The 21,128-nt window shown below is 52.3% G+C and overlaps 1 protein-coding gene across 2 annotated transcripts in view; it reads right to left on the bottom strand.

Moving 5' to 3' along the window:
* The window catches only part of MCU (mitochondrial calcium uniporter), a 129,788-nt gene extending 113,382 nt beyond the window's left edge, over positions 1 to 16,406 (bottom strand). Inside the window, exon 1 of one of the 2 annotated variants that reach the window (XM_068140368.1) lies at positions 16,220 to 16,406. In XM_068140368.1, the coding sequence (XP_067996469.1) occupies positions 16,220 to 16,345 (126 nt within the window). In that variant the 5' untranslated portion in view covers positions 16,346 to 16,406. The remainder of the gene's footprint in view (positions 1 to 16,219) is intronic. The other variant, XM_068140369.1, reaches the window with a different exon arrangement.
* Between the last annotated feature and the right edge of the window lie 4,722 nt (positions 16,407 to 21,128).

Here is a 21,128-nt window from a genome sequence, read left to right as displayed (position 1 = left end):
TCAAGGCTCAGCCAGATCCAAGCCCCCTGCCATGCCCAGGGACACCTCACACTCCAGCAGGTTGCTCACAGCCACATTCAGCCTGGCTGCAAACACCTCCAGGGATGAGTGATGCTCCCACAACCTCCCTGGGCAACCTGTGCCAGTCTCTCACCACCCTCATAGGGATGAACTTGCTAAAATCCAATCTGAATCTACCCACTTCTAGTTTTGTTCCATTCCCCCCAGTCCTATCACTCCCTGACACCCTAAAAGTCCTTCCCCAGCTTTCTTGTAGAGCCCTTCAGATACTGGGAGGCCACAAGAAGGTCTCTTTGGAGCCTTCTCTTCTCCAGACTGAACAACCCCAACTCTCTCAGTCTGTCTCCATAGCAGTGCAGCTCCAGCCCTCTGCTCATCCTCATGGCCCTTCTCTGGACACCTTCCAGCACCTCCAGATCCTTCCTGTACTAGGGGCTCCAGAACTGGACACAGTACTCCAGGTGGGGTCTCAGCAGAGTGGAGCAGAGGGGGAGAATCACCTGCTGGCTAGTGTAACCCCTCTGCTAAAGCTGGGTGACCCACAGCAGGCTGACCAGAATCACAATGTCTGGGTGGCTTGGAATCTCTCCAGAGGAGACTCCACAACCTCTCTGGGCAGCCTGCTCCACAGATCCAGCACTCTCACAGCAAGGTATTTCTACCTCCTGTTCAGATGGAGTCTTCAGGCTTCCAGTTTGTGCCCATTGCCCTTTGTCCTGTCACTGGGCACTACTGAACAAAGCCTGGCCCCATCCTCTTGCCCCCCACCCTTTAGCTCTTGCTGAGCATTAATCAGATCCCCTCTCAGGCTGCTCTTCTGCAGGCCAAACAGCCCCAGGTCTCTCAGCCCTTCCTCCTCACAGAGATGCTCCAGGCCCCTCAGCATCTTTGCAGCCTCTGCTGGACTCTCTCCAGCAGTTCCTGTCTCTGTTGAACTGGGGAGCCCAGAACTGAACCCAGTACTCCAAAGGTGGCCTCACTAAGGCAGAGCAGAGAGGGAGAGCCTCACTCAACCTGCTGATCCCACTCTTGTTAATGCACCCCATGATCCATTTTGGCTTTCTCGTCCACAAGGACACATTGCTGGCTCATGGGGAGCTTGCTGTCCACCAGCACTCTCAGATTCGCTTCCTCAGAGCTGCCTTGCAGGTCACCCCTCATGTGTACAGGGGCAGGAGGTTATTCCTCCCCAGGTGCAGGACCCCACACTTGACATTCATGAGGTTCCCCTCCACCCAACTCTCCAAGACCAGGTGGAGAATCCTACTCTCCTCCCACACACCATACCCCCAGACTCAGAGGAAACCACACAGCTCTCTGCTAATCTAATTGCCAAATCTACTCAGTATTTAGAGAATGGAATTTCTGTTATCCCTGCTCTACAAACAAGTTCCTTGATAACAGGAATAGCCTCACAGCAAGCAGCTGGTTTCCTTGGGAGCTCTTAATGCAGCAGAAGCTGCTCTGCATCACAGACATGCCACGCTCCATCATCCCACAAAACATTCACCTCCCCCTTTCCCCTCTGCAGGAAGCCAAGAGGAATTCCCAAGTCACATGACAAATTAGAGCATTTTCATCCCAAAAAAGGAACTGCCTTTTCCCCCCCTGGGAAATCTCTCTGCACTTTCTCAGCTCCCTGTTTTTTTTTCAGGGAGAAATTACTTTCCCTGCCAAGCCTACCCTCCCATCTAGCCCCCACACAAGAGCCTCCAGGATGTTTCAGACAGGTTCCAAATGCATTTAGATGACTTTCAGAAGGGAACTGCTGCACTGCATACTGACTGTGGCAGAGTTCTGTCTCGAAGCACAAAGCATGAATGGGACCTGGTATTTCAGTTGGCTCTCAGTCATAAGGATGAGAAACATGACAGCAGTCACACAGGAGAAGATCAACAGGACCACCACCACCCAGACCTCACCTATTCCTTACTAACATGCAGCCTGGAGCACACCTGTGTGGCTCTTGTGCTACCCTGGCCACCCCATTTTCTCTTAAAACCTTCATTTCATAGAATGGCTTAGGTTGGAAAGGACCTTAAAGAGCATCTCATACCAACCCCCCCTGCCATGGGCAGGCACACCTCTCACCAGCCCAGGGTGCTCAAGGCCACATCCAGCCTGGCTTTGAACACCTCCAGGGAAGGGGCATCCACAGCCCCCCTGAGCAACCTGTTCCAGTGTCTCACCACCCTCACTGCAAAGAATTTCTTCCCAAAATCCAGACTAAAGCCACTCTCTACCAGCTTTAAGTCATTCCCCCTTGTTCTATCATGACAAGCCCTTGTAAAAAGTCCCTCCCCAGCTTTTTGTAGCCCCCTTCAGGTACTGGAAGGGCCACTACTAGATCTCCAGGATGAACGGCCTCAACTTCCTCAGCCTGTCCCCAGAGGAGAGGTTCTCCATCACTCTGATCACCTTCATGGCCTTCTCTGGATCCACTCCAGCAGTTCCATGTCCCTATTATGCTGGGGAGCACCAGAACTGGATGCAGTGCTCCAGGTAGGGTCTCACCAGAGCAGAGGAGCAGAAACAATCACCTCCCTTATCCTGCTGGTCACACTTCACAGTATCACAGTATCGCCAAGGTTGGAAGAGACCTGAAAGATCATCAAGTCCAACCTGTCACCACAGACCTCATGAGTAAACCATGGCACCAAGTGCCACATCCAATCCCCTCTGGAACACCTCCAGGGATGGGGACTCCCCCACCTCCCTGGGCAGCACATTCCAATGGCTAACAACTCTCTCTGGGAAGAACTTTCTCCTCACCTCCAGCCTAAACCTCCCCTGGTGCAGCTTGAGACTGTGTCCTCTTGTTCTGGTGCTGCTTGCTTGAGAGAAGAGACCAACCCCTTCCTATCTACAACCTCCCTTCAGGTAGTTGTAGAGAGCAATGAGGCCACCCCTGAGCCTCCTCTTCTCCAGGCTAAGCAACCCCAGCTCCCTCAGCCTCTCCTCACAGGGCTGTGCTCCAGGCCTCTCCCCAGCCTTGTTGCCCTTCTCTGGACACCTTCAAGAGTCTCAATGTCCTTCTTAAACTGAGGGGCCCAGAACTGGACACAGGACTCAAGGTGTGGCCTAACCAATGCAGAGTCCAGGGGCACAATGACCTCCCTGCTCCTGCTGGCCATCACTTCTTTTGATGCAGTCCAAGACACGCTTGCCTTCTGGGCTGGCAAGTGTAAATTGCCAGCTCATGTTGAGTTTATCATCAGCTGAGAGCCTCAAGTCCTCCTCCAGACCGTTCCTGAGCCACCCTCCACCCAGCCTCTATTGGTGCTTCTCGGAGCAGCATTTGCAGTTGTCACTTTTCGAGTCACCAGGCAGAAAACTCAGTAGCACTTAAGTTTGAATACCTAAGAAAAATGCCCTGGGCAAACGGCGGGGATGTGTGTTTGAAGAATGGTTTCAGTGGAGACAGTAACTCTTGCCTTTCAGAACAGCATCCGTCACAATCCATCTCTTTAATTTCAGGCCGTACCCTTAGAGCCCATGACTCTGCCTAAATTTCACAGCCTGCATTCTGCTGATGAACATTCCCTTTGCTATTCACCCTGCAGACTGCAGCTGCAACTGAGAAAGCAAGCAGCACCATTCCAGCCATTTCTAGCAGAGGAGAATGAGGGCTTGAGACAATTATCACCGTGCCCTATGGAGGAGGGTGGCAATACCTGTGTCAGGTGGCAGGGAGGTGCACAGATGAAGGGAGTCATGTAGGGGAGAACAGCAGCTGACAAGGAATATATGAGGAGAGACTGAGGGAGCTGGGGCTCTTCAGCTTGGAGAAGAGGAGCCTGAGGGGTGACCTCATTCATGTTGATAAAGATGTGCAGGGTGAGTGCCCAGAGGCTGGAGCCAGGCTCTGCTGGGGGATGCCCAAAGCCAGCACAAGGGGCACTGGTGGAAGCTGAGGCACAGGAAGTTCCATGGAAACAGGAGGAAGATTTTTTTTTCCCCTATGAGGGTGACAGAACACTGGAATAGTCTGCCCAGGGGGATTGAGGAGTCTTCCTCTCTGGAGATATTCAAGATCCATCTGGATGAGTTCCTGCTCTGGCAGGGAGTTGGACTGGATGATCACAGTATCACAGTATAACTAAGGTTGGAAATGACCTCAAAGATCATCAAGTCCAAGCTGTCACCACAGACCTCATGACTAGACCATGGCACCAAGTGCCACATCCAATCCCCTCTTGAACACCTCCAGGGATGGTGACTCCACCACCTCCCTGGGCAGCACATTCCAATGACGAACGACTCGCTCGGTGAAGAACTTCCTCCTCAGCTCGAGTCTAAACCTCCCTTGGTGCAGCTTGAGACTGTGTCCCCTTGTTCTGGTGCTGGTTGCCTGGGAGAAGAGGGTCTTTCAAGGTCCCTTCCAGCCCCAAACAATTCTGTGATTCTGCAATGCTTCAGGCATGGTTCAGCAGACAGCACCAACTCCTGTGTCAGGAGAGTGCCTCCTGCTCCCAGGGAGCCACACCTTTCTCAAGTGAGTGATGAAGCCATGGATTTACAAGGACCACATGCCAGGTTCTACCTGAGCGGTTCTGAAAGTTGCTCTCCCAGCTACTTCCAAAACACAGAAGTCTCAAGCACAGAAACAACCAACCTCCACTGCTGCATCTCTGGAATGCCTTTCCCCTTAGCAGCTCCAAGGTACAGTAATAACTGACATGAGCTCATCCAAATAAACTCACCCAGCAGCTTCAGGAAACACGATGTTCTCTGTAATAAAATAGAAGAGGGCAAGCTTTGCTTAGCTCCATGCTCTCCAACGTAACAGGGTGACAGAGGACAGGGACTAAATGGGGTGACTTCAGGTTCTGTTCCAGCAATTCATCCAGAAAAATTAGAGGGTGAATTATAAACTCCCCTCCCAGTCTAGAAAGAAAGGATGCTGTTGGCTGGTGAGAGGCCTTGAGCACAGCCCTGTGAGGAGAGGCTGAGGGAGCTGGGGTTGCTTAGCCTGGAAAAGAGAAGGCTCAGGAGAGACCTTCTTGCTGTCTACAACTACCTGAAGGGAGGTTGTAGCCAGGTGGGGGTTGGTCTCTTCTCCCAGGCAACCAGCACCAGAAAACGACGACACAGTGTGTGTCTCAAGCTGTGCCAGGGGAAGATTAGGCTTGAGGTGAGGAGAAAGTTCTTCCCAGAAAGAGTAAGTGGCCATTGGAATGTGCTGCCCAGGGAGGTGGTGGAGTCACCATCCCTGGAGGTGTTCAGAAAAGGCTTGGATGTGGCACCTGGAGCCATGGTTTCGTTGTCAGGAGGTGTTAGGTACTCAGTCATAGGTTGGACTTGATGATCTCTGAGGTCTCTTCCAACCTGGTTGACTCCATGATCTTGGGAGCTGTGTGATGAAAGCAACTGAAGTGGTTCCCATAGCATTATTCCCCAACCCTCTCAAGCAGCAATGTGTTCCACAAAGCTTTTCCTAACCCACATAAAACTTCTGAGGCTCTGACCTCAGAGCAAATTGTTTTCTTCCCAGAGCAGGCTGCAGGACAGAAGTGAATCACCCAGACTGGGCTTTTACATTGGTCACACCCTAACAGATCTTTTCTAGGTTGTATATCCCAGTGAAAAAAAACTCTTAATCATTCTACCAAGCAGTTGCAGAGGGCTGAGAGATTCCTCACCCTTTCCTCCTGGGGAAGCCCACAGAAGTAAATTGCTGAAATCAGCCTGTGGGCCAAGTTGGATTTTTTTTCCCTCTCCTGCTTATGCAAGTTGCTCTACATTTCCTAATTCCTTCAGAGCTGCCAAGAATGCAGAAGAACACAGGGGATGTGCTCTGTGCTTTACACAAGGCAGAACAGATACCCCATAGGCTTCCCCTACGGGAAAATCAGGAACAGTGTGGCCAGCAGGAGCAGGGAGCTCATTCTGCCCCTGTACACTGCACTGGTTAAGCCACACCTCGAGTCCTGTGTCCAGTTCTGGGCCCCTCAGTTTAGGAAGGATGTTGACTTGCTGGAACGAGTCCAGAGAAGGGCAACAAAGCTGGGGAGGGGTTTGGAACACAGCCCTATGAGGAGAGGCTGAGGGAGCTGGGGTTGCTTAGCAGACCTTCTTGCTGTCTGCAACTACCTGAAGGGAGGTTGTAGCCAGGTGGGGGTTGGTCTCTACTCCCAGGCACTCAGCACCAGAACAAGAGGACACAGTCTCAAGCTGTGCCAGGGAGAGGTTTAGGCTGGAAATGAGTAGAAAGTTCTTCACCAAGAGAGTCATTGGTCATTGGAATGTGCTGCCCAGGGAGGTGGTGGAGTCACCATCATTGGAGGTGTTCAAGAGGGGATTGGATGTGGCACTTGGTGCCATGGTCTAGTCATGAGGTCTGTGGTGACAGGTTGGACTTGATGATCCTTGAGGTCTCTTCCAACCTTCGTGACACTGTGATACCATCACTGGAGATGTGCAGGAGGAGACTTGACAGGATGCTTGGTTGCATGGGTTAGTTGATTAGGTGGTGTTGGATGATAGGTTGGACAGGATGATCTCAAAGGTCTCTTCCAACCTGGTCTATTCTATTCTAAAATAATCCCACATCACATCCAAGTGTTGCCTAGTTTCATCTTCATTAAAATGACATCTGCTTTTGATGGCCAATTGAGGCCTTAATAACAGGCAGGAAACCCTCTGCCAAAACTTGAAAAGGGACAAGCAATGTTCAAGATTAAGCACTGAAGGACAATTCAGCCCTTAAAGAAACCCAAAAATGTCCCAAAATATAGTGCAAAGCACATCAGCAGTATCACAAATGGCCTCTCATGCAGAGAGCACTTCAGAGATTAGAAGCACTCACAGAACCCCAGCACGGCAGGGGTTGGAAGGGACCTCTGGAGATCATCCAGTCCAAGCCCCTGCTAAAGCAGGGGCACCCACAGCAGGCTGCCAGAATCAGTGTCCAGGTGGGGTGTGGAATCTCTCAGAGAAGATGAATCCACAACCTCTCTCTGGGCAGCCTGCTCCAGGGCTCCAGCACCCTCACACCAAAGAAGTTTCTCCTTCTGTTCAGGTGGAACCTCCTAGGTTCTACTTTGCACTGACTGCTCCTTGTCCTGTCACTGGGCACCACTGACAAGAGTCTGGTCCCATCCTCTTGCCTCCCATCCTTTAGCAATTGATCAGACCCCTTCTCAGGCTGCTCTTCTCCAGAATAAGCAGCCCCAGGACTCAGCCTTTTGTCCTCACCAAGATGCTCCAGGCCCCTCAGCACCTTCGTAGCCTCTGCTGGACTCTCTCCAGTAGTTTCCTCTCTTGAACATGGGAGGCCAGACCAGGACTCTGGACTCCAGATGTGGCCTCACTAGGGCATTGGAGATGGGCAGGAGAACCTCCTTCCACCTGCTGACCACCCTTTTCTTAATGCACCTCAAACACAGCCACTCCTCCATGAGGAACAGCGAGCACACAGCTCTTATCTAGCACATCTTGTCAAGGGCAGCTTCTCCCACACAGGGCTACCAAAGGCCACGAGAGCAGAAAGGAGCAGCTGGGCTCTCAGGAAGCTGAGAGTGCAGTAAAGAAGGAAATTAAATTAAAAGGACAAAAAAAAAAGGGGAAAAAGAAAAAAACCCAACACACCAACAAAAATAGAGCCACCCAAAATCTGAGACCATTTCTAGGTTTCCTTGGGCTCAGAAATAGGGGAATAATTTGAATTACAGAACTGTGTCATCTCCATGCATGGCAAATAAGTGACTCATAGCACAAACCTAAAATGAAGTCATATAAGTTATGTTTTATCTTCCTAGACTGGGTGGGATCTAATCTCACAGAGTTTCCTCTTGAAGCTTAGGCTAAAAACAGCTATGGAACATAAACAACAACATTTATTTGTTTGCCTTTCTGGCTCTTCTCCTCTTTTTTTTTTTTTTCCTCCCTCCAGGCTTGATTCTGGTAAGGAGAGCTCTACCCACCCAGTGCAGAACCCCCCCTGTGGAAAAGGAGGGGTGCTGAGACTTGTGTTGATGACTGCATCAACCTCACCACAACTCTAATTTCCTATCACAGTATCACCAAGGTTGGAAGAGACCTCAAAGATCATAGAGTCTAACCTGTCACCACAGACCTCATGGCTAGACCATGGCACCAAGTGCCACATCCAATCCCCTCTTGAACACCTCCAGGGATGGGGACTCCACCACCTCCCTGGGCAGCACATCCCAATGACGAACAACTCACTCGGTGAAGAACTTTCTCCTCACTTCCAGCCTAAACTTCCCCTGGTGCAGCTTGAGACTGTGTCCTCTTGTTCTGGTTGCTAGAGAGATGAGACCAAACCCCTCCTTTCAGGTAGTTGTAGAGAGCAATGAGGTCTCCCCTGAGCCTCCTCTTCTCCAGGCTAAACAACCCCAGCCTAACCAATGCAGAGTCCAGGGGCACAATGACCTCCCTGCTCCTCCTGGCCACACTGTTCCTAATGCAGGCCAGGATGCCACTGGCCTGGTGAGGGTAGGTGTTTGATGTGCCTTCAAAGCACTGGACAGCCACCAGTTCTCTGCCTTCTCAATCATTCATTTGATAATTACACTCCACAGTAATGCAAGGCCAGCAAAAGAGAAGTTCACTGAATTGAAGCAGCCTGCCAGTTTCCCCCCACAGCAAAGACACAGGCACCACACTAAAATGCTCCTCCAAGGCTCACCATCCTCACAGCCAGCCTCTGCTGCCACCTGAGCTTTGTGAAGCCCCAAGCTTCAACTGCTGATTTTTCTTTTCCAAAATACGAGCAACAGCAGGAGAGTGAACTCTTGCTTGTGACAGGAAGGGCCTGAGGTCCTTAGAGGGGACCACCAGGGAAGTTATTACAGCATTACTAAGCAACAGCTTCTCTAGGAGTTGATGCTGCAAGAGTTTCAGCCACAGCGTGGGGCCCCCAGAGGAAGAGGGACATGTTGCTGCTGCAGTAGGTCTAGCAGAGTGCCACAAAGACGACCAGAGGGATGGAGAACCTCCCCTGTGGGGACAGGCTGAAAGAATTGGGGTTATTCAGCCTGGAGAAAAGGCAGCTCTGGGGAGACCTAACAGCAGCCTTCCAGTATCTGAAGGGAGCTACAAGAAAGCTGGGGAGGGACTTTCTACAAGCACTTGTAGTGATAGGATGAGAGAGAATGGATTGAAGCTTGAGGAGGGCAGATTCAGACTGGAGATGAGGAAGAAATTCTTTACAGTGAGGGCAGTGAGATACAGGTTGCCCAGGGAGTTCATGGATGCCCCCTCCCTGGAGGTGCTCAAGGCCAGGTCGAATGAAGCCTTGAGCAGCCTGGGCTAGGGGAAGGTGTCCCTGCCCGTGGCAGAGGGGTTGGAATGAGGTGATCTTTAAAGGTGCTTTGCAGCCCAAACCATTCTGTGAATGGGGGTGTGGGGGGTGTGTGTAAGTCTCCAAACAGGACAGCTTCAGCAGGATGTCCACTGCATCCTTTTCCCAGGGCTTCCCACATCCCAGGATGTCTTTCCTCATCGGAGTCCTTCCACCTCAGCAGAATATGCTCTCTACTGCATCCTTAGTGCCAGGCTACCTGCACCAAAATCCTACCCAACTTAAGGGGCCAATTGATACAGGCAATCTGCACCTGGAACTGAGATACTAACCTGCAGGTTGACCAACACCCCCTTGAAATTTGGCTGCAGGTTTGGGGTTTCCTTTTTAGGCTGGGAATCCCTATTCCAAATCTCCCCAGAAGTGCCAGGATTAACAGCCACAGGAACACCACAGAGCCAAACCTTTGATTTTTCTAGAGGTGCATTTTCCAGATCCAAATGAGCTGATTATAAACAAAATGGACACAACTCCACCACTGGCTACATGTACTAACACACACAGTAAAAGAAGATTCTGTCTTTTTAAGGGGAAAGCCATGAAGATCAGGCATTCAGCATCCAAAAGCAGAGCATTTGATTTAAGGCCTTTGTTTACCACTGCACCTTAGAGATATCTTTGCCCATTACTTCCTTGTGAACCTTTTCCTCAAAGGACTGCTTCCCAGCAGTGTGGAGGCTCTCACCTTTGGCAGCTTGCCTTCAACAATACAGCATTGCCTCCCTCCCTGGAGGTATTCAAGGCCAGGCTGGATGAGGCCTCGAGCAACGGGATCGAGTGGAAGGTGTCCCTGCCCATGGCAAGGGCATTGGAACTAGATGATCTTTCAAGTCCCTTCCAACCCAAACCATTCTATGAATCTATGAACAATTAGGAGTCCAAGAAAGGGTTTCCCTTGCTTAATGTACCAGCAAGTGTGGCTAGAAGGACTAGGGCAGGGATTGTCCCCCTGTCCTCAGCACTGGTGAGGAAGGACTAAGGCAAGGATTGTCCTCCTGTCCTCAGCACTGGTGAGGAAGGACTAAGGCAGGGATTGTCCTCCTGTTCTCAGCACTGGTGAGGAAGGACTAAGGCAGGGATTGTCCTCCTGTTCTCAGCACTGGTGAGGAAGGACTAAGGCAGGGATTGTCCTCCTGTTCTCAGCACTGGTGAGGAAGGACTAAGGCAGGGATTGTCCTCCTGTCCTCAGCACTGGTGAGGAAGGACTAAGGCAGGGATTGTCCTCCTGTTCTCAGCACTGGTGAGGAAGGACTAAGGCAGGGATTGTCCCCCTGTCCTCAGCACTGGTGAGGAAGGACTAAGGCAGGGATTGTCCCCCTGTCCTCAGCACTGGTGAGGACACACCTCAAATACTGGGTTCAGTTTTGAGCCTCTCCCTACAAGGAGGGAACAGAAATGTTAGAGCATCTCTAAAGGAAAGCAATGAAGGTGTGGAGAACACATCTGGTGAGGAACTGCTGACAGAACTGGGGTTGCTCAGCCTGGAGTAGAGTTGAAGAGGGGAGACCTTCTGGCTCCCTACAGCTCCCAGAAAGGAGGTTGGAGTCAGGTGGGGTCAGTCTCTTGTCCCAAGTAACAATGGATAGGACAAGAGGAAATGTCCTCAGGTTGCACCAGGGGAGGTTTAAGTTGAACATTAGGAACAATTTATTTCCACAAAGGGTCATCAAGACCTGGAAAAGGCTGTCCAGGGCAGTGGTGGAGTCACCATCCCTGAGGGATTTCAAAGCCATGTAGATGTGGTTTAATGGATAGCAGACAGCACTTGGTTAACAGTTGGAGTTGATCTTAAAGGTCTCTTCCAACCTAAACAATTCTAAGATATATATATATAAAGGAAGTTTCCTCTGAAGAGCATCTACTTGAACTCTCTCCCCACGCTCCTCTGAGAGCAAGCCATCTAACAGGAAAATAGCAGCAACTTTTGAACTAAGCCCTAAAAATGACTGCAGGGCAAAGGCAGCAGCAGCATTATTGCTTCAGTGCTTCCCACCACTTGATAACCTAACAAACACTGCTAGAATGAGAAGTGCCACCCCAAGCAGTGCCATTTAATTTATCACCAACCAACAGCTCCATCCCACTCCCACTGCTTAAGTCACTGCATGAGGTTGTGCGTTCATACCCCACCAGCACACCTTGTACCAGTCCCTGCTGATCAGCAGCAGCCAGGCTTCCACCCACCACCCTGGCTGTTCCTCCATCCTCTGCTGCTTCTTGCATGGAGCTGGTGTGTAGAAGAAAACACACAATGATTTTATTCCACCTTTTCTTGCATCTTATACTGACTTGTCACCTCTGGCCTTCCCAGCAGCCACAGTTACCTTGGCCCAATTACCCAAACTGCCTCTCCCACCTCCTGTCTTCACATGCAACCTCACAGCAGATCTCCACAGCTCCCTCCCACCAGGGAGGCACAGGCAGCATCAGTTTACAGCAAACAGCAATATTATTGATGTTTCACTTCATGAACTGTCCAGCCGTGCTCATCTCCAGAGCTGGAGCCATCCACCCATCCCCTCTGACATTACAACCCCCTGCAGGCTACTCCAGCAGTCTCTCCGCTGCCAGCACGCTTGCTAACTCCCCTGTCCGCCTCCTCTGTGAGGCTTCCTCCACTCTCACACACGTAACTGAGGCTGGGAGTGTGTAAAGCCATGCAACCTCTGACACTTGTGCCCTAAGTCCATTTATTCATCTCTACCATTTCCTCCAATGCTATGGAGCTCCAGCCACACATTCCAAGTGGTTATGTCAGCTGGTCATCCCCTCAGCCTGCACAGCCATGCTGCGAGGCACACCGCCACCGCTGTCAGAGGGGAAAGGCACAAACAGCAGTCAACACTTCCTCTTGCCTGCTGCCCCCTATTCTGAGATCATAGTATCATAGTATCTGTCAGGGTTGGAAGGGACCACAAGGATCAGCTAGTTCCAACCCCCCTGCCATGGGCAGGGACACCCCACACTAGATCAGCCTGGCCACAGCCTCAGCCAGCCTGGCCTTAAACACCTCCAGGGACAGGGCCCCAACCACCTCCCTGGACAACCCATTCCAGGGCTTCACCACTCTCATGGGGAAGAACTTCCTCCTCACCTCCAGCCTCAATCTCCCCACCTCCAGCTTCATTCCATTCCCCCTAGTCCTATCACTACCTGAGATCCTGAGCAGTCCCTCCCCAGCCTTCCTGTAGGCCCCCTTCAGATACTGGAAGGCCACAATGAGGTCACCTCGGAGCCTGCTCTTCTGCAGACTGAACAGCCCCAACTCCTTCAGTCTGTCCTCATAGGAGAGGTGCTCCAGCCCTCTGATCATCCTCCTGGCCCTTCTCTGGACACCTTCCAGCACCTCCAGATCCCTCTTGTGCTAGGGGCTCCAGAACTGGAGGCAGTACTCCAGGTGGGGTCTCCCCAGAGCTGAGTAGAGGGGGAGGATCACCTCCCTTGACCTCAATCAGTAAGTCAGGTTCCCATCTCACAGCCTGTGATGCTGCTCATCTAGGACAGAACAAGAATGGCTGTCTCCTCCATAACCCCACAGCCACACACTGGGCCCACCAACCTCTCCCAGCTCTCTCCTCTTTCAACACTCCTAGGTAAGCTGTGAATGCTTCCTTCAAGCCCTACATCTTCCAACATTACTACATCCCCACCTGACCTTCTGTAACAAGGATTGATCCAAGAGTTGGGAACTCCTTGCCCTCTCCCTTACCCTGTTTGATGTTGTCACAGCTTCATTCTTTACACTTGATCCATCTGGAAATGTTTGTTTTGAAGCAGGATCCTCTCACAGTAGCCTGGTCAATTGGTCTTAGCTTTTCCAGCCTAATTCTACATCCCTTTGGAAACAACTCATGCATGAGGCCATTTAGCACTTCCACCTTGTTTGAAGGAAGCCCATTTATCACCTCTGATAGAAAGTAGCCATCCTGAGAAGGAACCAAGCAGGATTTATTGTCTTAAAAACAACACTGCACAGACAGACCTAATACAATAACTTTATTAATTACACCTCTATCACACCAATTCTTCCTACCTATTTCCACCTACAGATTCAGGAAGTTTATACAGCTCACTCCTGTCACGGGCCAGGATCAATCAGTCAGCAGCAGTGGCTGATTGATGCCAGTCTAACCTGTCCTAACCACCTCCACTAATGAGGATTGAGCAGCTTCCCCAGGAAATAACTCAGTGTTTCAGTTGGTTTACTGTCAGTACAAGGATTCCCAGCAGCCAAGCCCTCTTCTCACACTCTAAGCCCATTACTATTTCTCCTATTCAGCACAGGTTTTCTGCTTCCTCTTTGCAGCAGCCTCCTTTTGATTTTGTCTTTATTATGAAGAACTCCAGTTTCCTGCAATTTCTCCTTGGAGATCATTTACTCCAGGATTCAGCAGCTCTTGGGTCTCTACTCTCTCCCAGTGGTCCACAGAGCTTCTCAAGTGCAGCGTGATGGAAAGGACAACTCATCTTTTCTGCGAGGAGATAAACAGGCATGTTACAGATGCTGTCAAAAGGAACAGCCAGGAACCTGGGTCCTGACCTGCTCACAGGAAGGTTTCACTTGATTGCTGTGTTCACAGGGGCACAGCCATTCTTCACAGCTCCCTTCCAACCCAGACCTCTCTACGATTCTATGATCTACTGAAAAAAATGGTGGCACAATCTCCATGCAGAAAAGGGAGAACCCCCAAAACTCATCACTGCAACACCACAAATGGCCAACAGCCAAGATGCCAAAAAACAACAACAGTCAAGAAAACCCAGAGCAACCTAACTGGTACTGAAGCCAGAAGAGCTTTCTCATCAGCAGTCCACAGGGGCACAAGGAAATTCCTTCTCCTTCCCCAGGCACTGGTGGGAGATGGCTTGGGCAGTATGAACTTAAGTGTGCCAGAGTATGCCCATGCTGGAAAACAGAAGGCTGAAGAGAGACCTTCTCACTCTCCACAAATCCATGAAGGGAGGTTGCAGTGAGGTCTTCCCAGAAAGAGTAATTGGCCATTGGAATGTGCTGCCCAGGGAGGTGGTGGAGTCACCAGCCCTGGAGGTGTTCAAAAAAGGATTGGACATGGCACTTGGAGCCATGGTTTAGTTGTCAGGTGTTAGGTATTAGTTAATAGGCTGGACTCGACCATCTGAGGTCTTTTCTGACCTGGTTGATTCTGTGATCTCCCCTCCCAATTAAGAAGTGATAGGAAGCAGAATCCTTCTCCTTCCCCAAGCATCTGAAGGAGATGGCTTCACAGGATGATTTTAGCATGCTCTGGAGCACACCCATCTTTCTGCCACACTCACAGCAAAGCATCCCAGAGAGATTTGGGATATTTGTAGTGGTTGGCTTTAACCTTCTTGCACGTTTACTGCTACACTCAGCCCGATTAGCGCAGTCGAGCACGAGCTCCAGCCTCTGCTAAATTAATCACAAAGGTCAGCTTCAATTGAAATAAATTATTGATCATTTCCTGGGCCAGGCTGTCGAAAGAGATGACTTAAACGATAATTATGAAGGCTGAAGAGGCTGTTCCACACCTGACCAGAGCTCAAGGTGCTGGTGGCCTCACTTGGCAGGCTGGCATTTACAAAGCACGCAGTCAGGGCTGCAGCAGTCACACTTCACACATGTGCAGGACCACACTGCCACTCTGGGACTGACAGCAGAACCTCCAGCATCCCCTCGCTGCCAAAACACCACCAGAGGAACTAGGGGCACTCTGAAGACACAGGGCACAGAGGCTGCTCTTCACGCAGCACCCCGAGGACCCTGCGGTGTCTCTCCTATTCCAATGGACATCAGTGCCCTGCTCCATCACCTAACTAACGCAAGATTTCAGTGACTGGATGTAGCCTGGAGATGTTGCTTCACCCAAAACAACAGGAGAGCCACAGGTGCACCCCTTCCAGCAGTAGGTTTTTGGTGGCTTGGGGTTTTGTGGCTGTTTCTGTTTTTTACAGGCAGCAACAAAACAGATTGTGGTGAAAGGCAGACTATCCCACGGTTACATGCTGTTCCCTTAGCTTCATAGGGAAAAAAAAAAAGGGAAAAGAAAAAAAAAGGGCTATTTTTAGCAAATCTCTCGAGCTCCACGATGCAACCTGCTGCCTTTACAGCTTTTTTTCACCCTAAGACACATAGTAAGCAACACACGTGCCTGCTCTCCCCTGCCACAGCCCCTCGCCGCGATGCTTCTGCAGAGCACCCGAACATAAAGAGCCGGTTCTGGGAGGGCGATTTCACCACGCCGCCTTCCCTCCCGTCCAAGCCGCACCGACCTGGCTGTGACACCGCCTAGGAGGGGACTTGGGGACCCCTCAAGTGCCTCTCCCCTGCCTGACCTTGAGGGGAGGCAACAAAGAGTAGGAAACGAAAAAGAGGAGGCAAGGAGGCGCCGGGCACTGCCGCCCGCCCTGTCCCATCCGTGCCCCACCGCGCTGTGCCGGCGCTGACCTGCCGCCCCCCACACGCCCCCGGTAGCGGCAGGGGCTGCTGGCCCCCCGCTCTGGGTAGCGGTGGCCCCGCGCGCCACCTGGCGGCCGCGCCTCGACCCCCGCCCCGAGAGCCCGGCCCCGGTACCGCGGGCTGCGCCGAGCCACTCCTGCGACCGTTGGCAAGAGCCGGCACGGCTCGTTCGGGTCGTTTGCTCCCGGGGCGGAACGGCGGCGGAAGAGCCGGGGAGCTTCCCGCCACCGGGCACTACTGCGGCCGTCCGCCCCGCTCAAGTTTCACCCAGGTGACGGTGCTAAGAATAACGCGCAGCTGCCGGGGCTGAGCCAGGGACCGCCGCCTCCCGGGAAACGGGGTGGAGAAGCCAGGGCACCGCGCCCGGCTCAGCCGGCCGCCGCCTGAAGGGCAACAGCTCCCGCCTCACTCACCGTCCGGTGTCGCTGCTGCTGCTGGCGGCGCCGCCCCAGCGCCGGGAAGCAACCGGCCGCCGTCAGCGTGGCGGCGGGGCGGCGGCAGAGGAGGAGCGGCAGTGATCTGCCCGCCGTGGCCGCCATCGCGCCGCTGGAGCCGCCTCACGCTGCGGCGGCGGCGGCGGCGGTTGCTGCTGCCGCCCGGGCAGGGGGGGGAAGGGGAGCGGCGGGGCGGGGCCGGCAGGAGCCAGAGGCCAATCGGAGCGCTCTCCTCGCCGGCCCGGGACTCGTCAAGCCAAGCCGGGACCGCCAATCGGCGTCGGGTGAATGCCCTGTCCGGAGAGGCGATTGGTGGCTGCTTTCCCTCCCCTGCCAGGGTTGGGCGGGGCCGCGGCTCGGGCTGGAGGGCAGGGGAACTCCTCACGGGGGCGCCGCGGGGCGGGGCCGGAGAGGCGGGGCCGGAGAGGCGGAGCGAGGCCGGAGGGGCGGGGCGGGGAGGGGGTGAGGGGAGACGGGGACATAGAGGAGAGGGGGCGGGGAGATGGGGTGCGGCGAGGGGAAGGGGCGGGGAGGCAAAAGCATAAGGGAGAGGGTGCGGGGAGACGGGGTGCACCCGGAGAGGGTGCGGGGAGACGGGGTGTACCGGGGAGAAAAGGTGTGGGGAGATCACGGCACAGGGAAGAGAGTAGAGGGAGAGGAGGGACCGCAAGGAGACGGAGTACGGGGAGATAGGGGTATAGGGAGAGAGGGTGGAGGGACATCAGGTGCAGCAAGAAGACGGGGTGCACCACAGAGAACAAGGGAATGGGATTACGGTGTGGGGTGACATGGTGCAGCAGGGAGAGAGTGCGTGCCATGGAAAGGAGTGCAGGGAAATGGGATGCACTGAGGAGAGGGTACTCTAAGGGAGGGGGTACAGGGAGATAAGGTGCAGCAGGGAGAGGGTGCAAGGAAATGGGGTGCAGCGAGGAGATGGGATGAAGTGGGGAGTGGGTGCAGCGGGGTGGGAAGCAAGGAGATGAGGTACCCCCAGGGAGAGGCTGCAGGAAGATGGGTTACACCAGGGAGAGGGTGCAGCCTGGAAGGCCATAAAGGCACCCCCACGGCCCTGGAGATGCCACATGGGTGAGGTGCAGGGATTTGGGGTGCCAGGCTAAACTGTCATCCCAACCCTGTGGCAGTTTCAGTGAATGGTATAAAAAGTGGGTGATCAAAATACACATTTCTTCATATAACCAGAGAAAGATGCACATTGATATGTGATGGGCCAGGCCCACCAGCAGCATCTGGGATAAACAAGCAGTATGTGCTCAGTTGTTTCCTGAAAGATGATTTACTTGGATTATGCACTTTAGGAAAGACTCTTCCCTTTGGCCTGGGGGTTGATACAATACTGTTGGTAGCCCCTTGTCATTTCCTGGGAAGGAGCAGTCTGGAAGGGAAATGTTTTTACTGCTGGAAGTAGCCCCAGAATTGCTTGTTAGAAACTGGAGCTTTAAAAAACACTAATGCACAAGCAGTTCCCACATGCAGTGATGCCACTGAAACAAAGCACCTGGTCCTAAAAGCAGCTGGAATTGTGTGTCTTTATTACTTTTTGAAGTTGAGGAGCCCAAATCCTCACCACATGAAGCAATTTCTCCTGGGAGGTGAGGATGATGCTCGGGGGGGATGAGTCGCTGGAAAATAATGGGGAGGAAACTGTAACAAGGCTGGATGTTGCTGAAAGCATCAGGAACACATGGACACAAGCTCCAGCTACTATTCAGCATTTGTGTTTGCCACCAAAACCATCTAAAAATAGAGAGGGAAACACGACTAGGTGATGAGGTGATGTGGATGTGCTTCAGCCCTCACCCACAGATCACAGCAAACCAGTGCTCTCCTCCTTCCATCCCCACCTCCTTCCAGTGCTGCCTTCTCCAAGTCCTGCCTTCAGCTCAGGTACCAAAGAGCTGTTCTCAGCTTTTCCCCAAGTAACATCATTTTGGGTTTCACACAGTTCATCCCTGAGCAATCCTCCACTTCAGTCTTCATCTCTGCCTGGGATTTCCTGCAGGGATAGAGTTTCCCTTCTCTTTGTCATCTGGAAAACCATGGCTGAAGCTGCCACATCCCATCTTTCTCTTTCTGGAAGAATTTATCTGTGATCTCTCCAGAGCAGAACATGTACTGCTTCAATAATAATTTGCTTTTTCTTGCATGGTCAAGGAAACCTATTGGCAGCAGCTGCTCTGAGCTCCACTGCTTAGATCACTGTGTTTCCCTCTCCTTCCATGCTGAAAATTGGTGGCAAGAGGAAAAAGGCTTTAAAGTTAAGGAATTTTGGCAGCACAGCCCTCTGCAGTGAGGCCTCTGGAAGATGCTCCTGCGTGCATCTTGGCCAAAGAGCTGCCTCCTGGACCACAAGCTGGGCTTCTCTCTCTGGGGGCACCGGCCTCTCCCTCATATGGTTTGCAGCACCCCCCTGCAATGGGACTAAAAGCATCATCATGGCAAAAGTGGGGTTAATGCAGCCAGGCAAGCTGCACCAGGGAGATTAGAAAGGCAGGAAGGAAAGAGAAGGGAAGGAAGTGCCCAGGCCTGGTAAGGTCCGGGGGGAAGGCAGAGGATGCAGCCCCAGCAAGGCTTTGGGGCAGAACCATCTCTTCATGCCATAAAATACCCAAATTGATGGTGTTTTTTTAGGCTGGGTGAGCAGAGACATGTTTAGGATGGGTCCATGCTGCCCTCCACATGGAGCTCATCAGGGGATTGGTGCTGGCAGCTCCAGCAGAGGACAGGGAGAGGCACAGGCACATCCAGCAGACCCTGAACTGTTAGACCTGCTCCAACTACTCTCTCCTATTCCCCACTCCTCCAGCCACTCAGATTGTATAGAGGAGCTGGAAACATTCACCTGAAGTCTTATTTAAGGTAGAGTTTAAACGTTTCCAGGGAGTGTTTGATAGCAGTGGGGGAAGACAGGCTGCCAGCAAAGGCTGAGGGCAGCAGAAAGGCCACGAATTCATTAGCAAACCCATGCTGAGTGTGTGGGCACTCATTACAAGGCACAAAAATGGGAATTAAACAAGAGCCCAGAGATCAATACCCCCGAGTATGAAACAAGCCAGCAGGGAATGACTTCTCAGGAAGGCAGGAGCAAATGGGGTGATGGAACCAGCACCAGAATGAAATCTCATCTATTTAGGTTAAATAGTTCTTGGAAGAATCTTCCACTCTTGGAGAACCTAAATAAAATAAGGTATTTAACGAGGATATTTCCTGGTGCCTGTAATTGCAGCTGCCTGAGTATTGGGAAGCTGCTCTTGAGAGGAATTGAAAGGGAAAAGCACCCCAGTGTTCACAATTAATATTACTGCTGTGGAAAAGACCAAGGTGGGAAGCTAAAGCCTCAAACTCCAACCAACCATCCCAGCACTGCTGACAGAGGCAGGGGATACTGTCCTGCAAATAAAATACTGATCTGAGAGAACGTGTGCTGAGCCACAGGCAAGCTCATCCTCAGACCTGAGGAAGCCCCAGAGTGCTCAGATTAAATCACAGAATACCTGGTGGGAGTTGAAAGGGGCCTCTGGGGACCATGTAGTCCGACCCCCTGGCTCAGGCAGGGTCACCCACAGCAGGTTGGCCAGGACCACAATGGCCTGATAGGTTTGGAATCTCTGCAACCTCCCTAGGCAGCCTGCTCCAAAACCCTCACAGCAAACAAGTTTTGTCTCCTGTTCAGATGGAACCTCGGAACCTCCTGTGTTCCACTTTGCGCCTGCTGCTCCTTGTCCTGTCACTGGGCACACATGAAAAGCATCTGGCTTCATCCTCTTGCCCCTCACCCTTTAACTATTGATCAGCATTCATCAGATCCCCCCTCAGGCTGCTCTTCTCCAGGCTAAACAGCCCCAGGCCTTTCTTCCTCACAGGGATGATCCAGTCTCCCCCGCATCTTTGTACCCTCCACTAGACTCCCACCTGTCTCTCTTGAAGTGGGAGCCCAGGACTGGACCCAGTATTCCAGATGTGGCCTCACTAGGGCATTGCAATGGGCAGGAGAACCTCCTTCCACCAGCTGACCACACATTATTAACATACCCCAGGAGACAAGTGGCCTTCTTGTCCACAAGGGCACATTGCTGACTCACAATGAAATTGTCCACCAGCACTCCCAGGTCCTTCTGCACAGAGCTGCTTTCCAGCAGGTCACCCCTCACCTGTACTGGTGGAGAAGGTTATTCCTCCCCAGGTGAAGGACCCCACACTTGCCCTTATTGAACTATGGGATGGCTGAGAAGAAAAACAAAAGGCTCCTGACTTTGTTTTGTGCTATTTCAGTAGAAGGTTTGCCCTGTTTTATTGCCATAGGTGTTCAGGTCTGTGATGTGTGCAAATTCCCACACATAGAGGTTGATGCCTGTGCAGGATCCTGCAGGCACATTGGGCATGGGTGGAGGAGGAACCTTGGGAGGATACCAGGTCCAAGTGCATCTTATCTCCTTTTGTTTAGAGGAAAGGTTGATGCTCCCAGACTAATGCAGATAAACCCAGATCAGCCCTGAGATGGGGAGGCAGAGTCTACCTGCCAGTAAAGGAACAGTGATGGCCATTTTTGGCAGAAGCTGAGCATGGTAACAGCTGCTTGTGGAGCAATAAGAGATGATGGAGAAATGTCCCTGGGCTGGCCAGGGTGATGGTGCCCGCCCAGGGGGGGTGATGGAGTCACCCTCATTGGAGGTGCTTAGGAGACTTGATAGGATGCTTGGTTGCATGGTTTAGTTGATCACAGTCTCACAGTATCACCATGGTTGGAAGAGACCTCAAAGATCAAGTCCAACCTGTCACCACAGACCTCATGACTCGACCATGGCACCAAGTGCCACATCCAATCCCCTCTTGAACACCTCCAGGGATGGGGACTCCACCACCTCCCTGG

This window comes from Melanerpes formicivorus, unplaced genomic scaffold (assembly GCF_026170545.1).
Source record: "Melanerpes formicivorus ecotype bairdi unplaced genomic scaffold, bMelFor1.0.p_v2 SCAF_6, whole genome shotgun sequence".
Classification (NCBI taxonomy): domain Eukaryota; kingdom Metazoa; phylum Chordata; class Aves; order Piciformes; family Picidae; genus Melanerpes; species Melanerpes formicivorus.
This window is presented reverse-complemented; position numbering and strand designations above follow the sequence as displayed.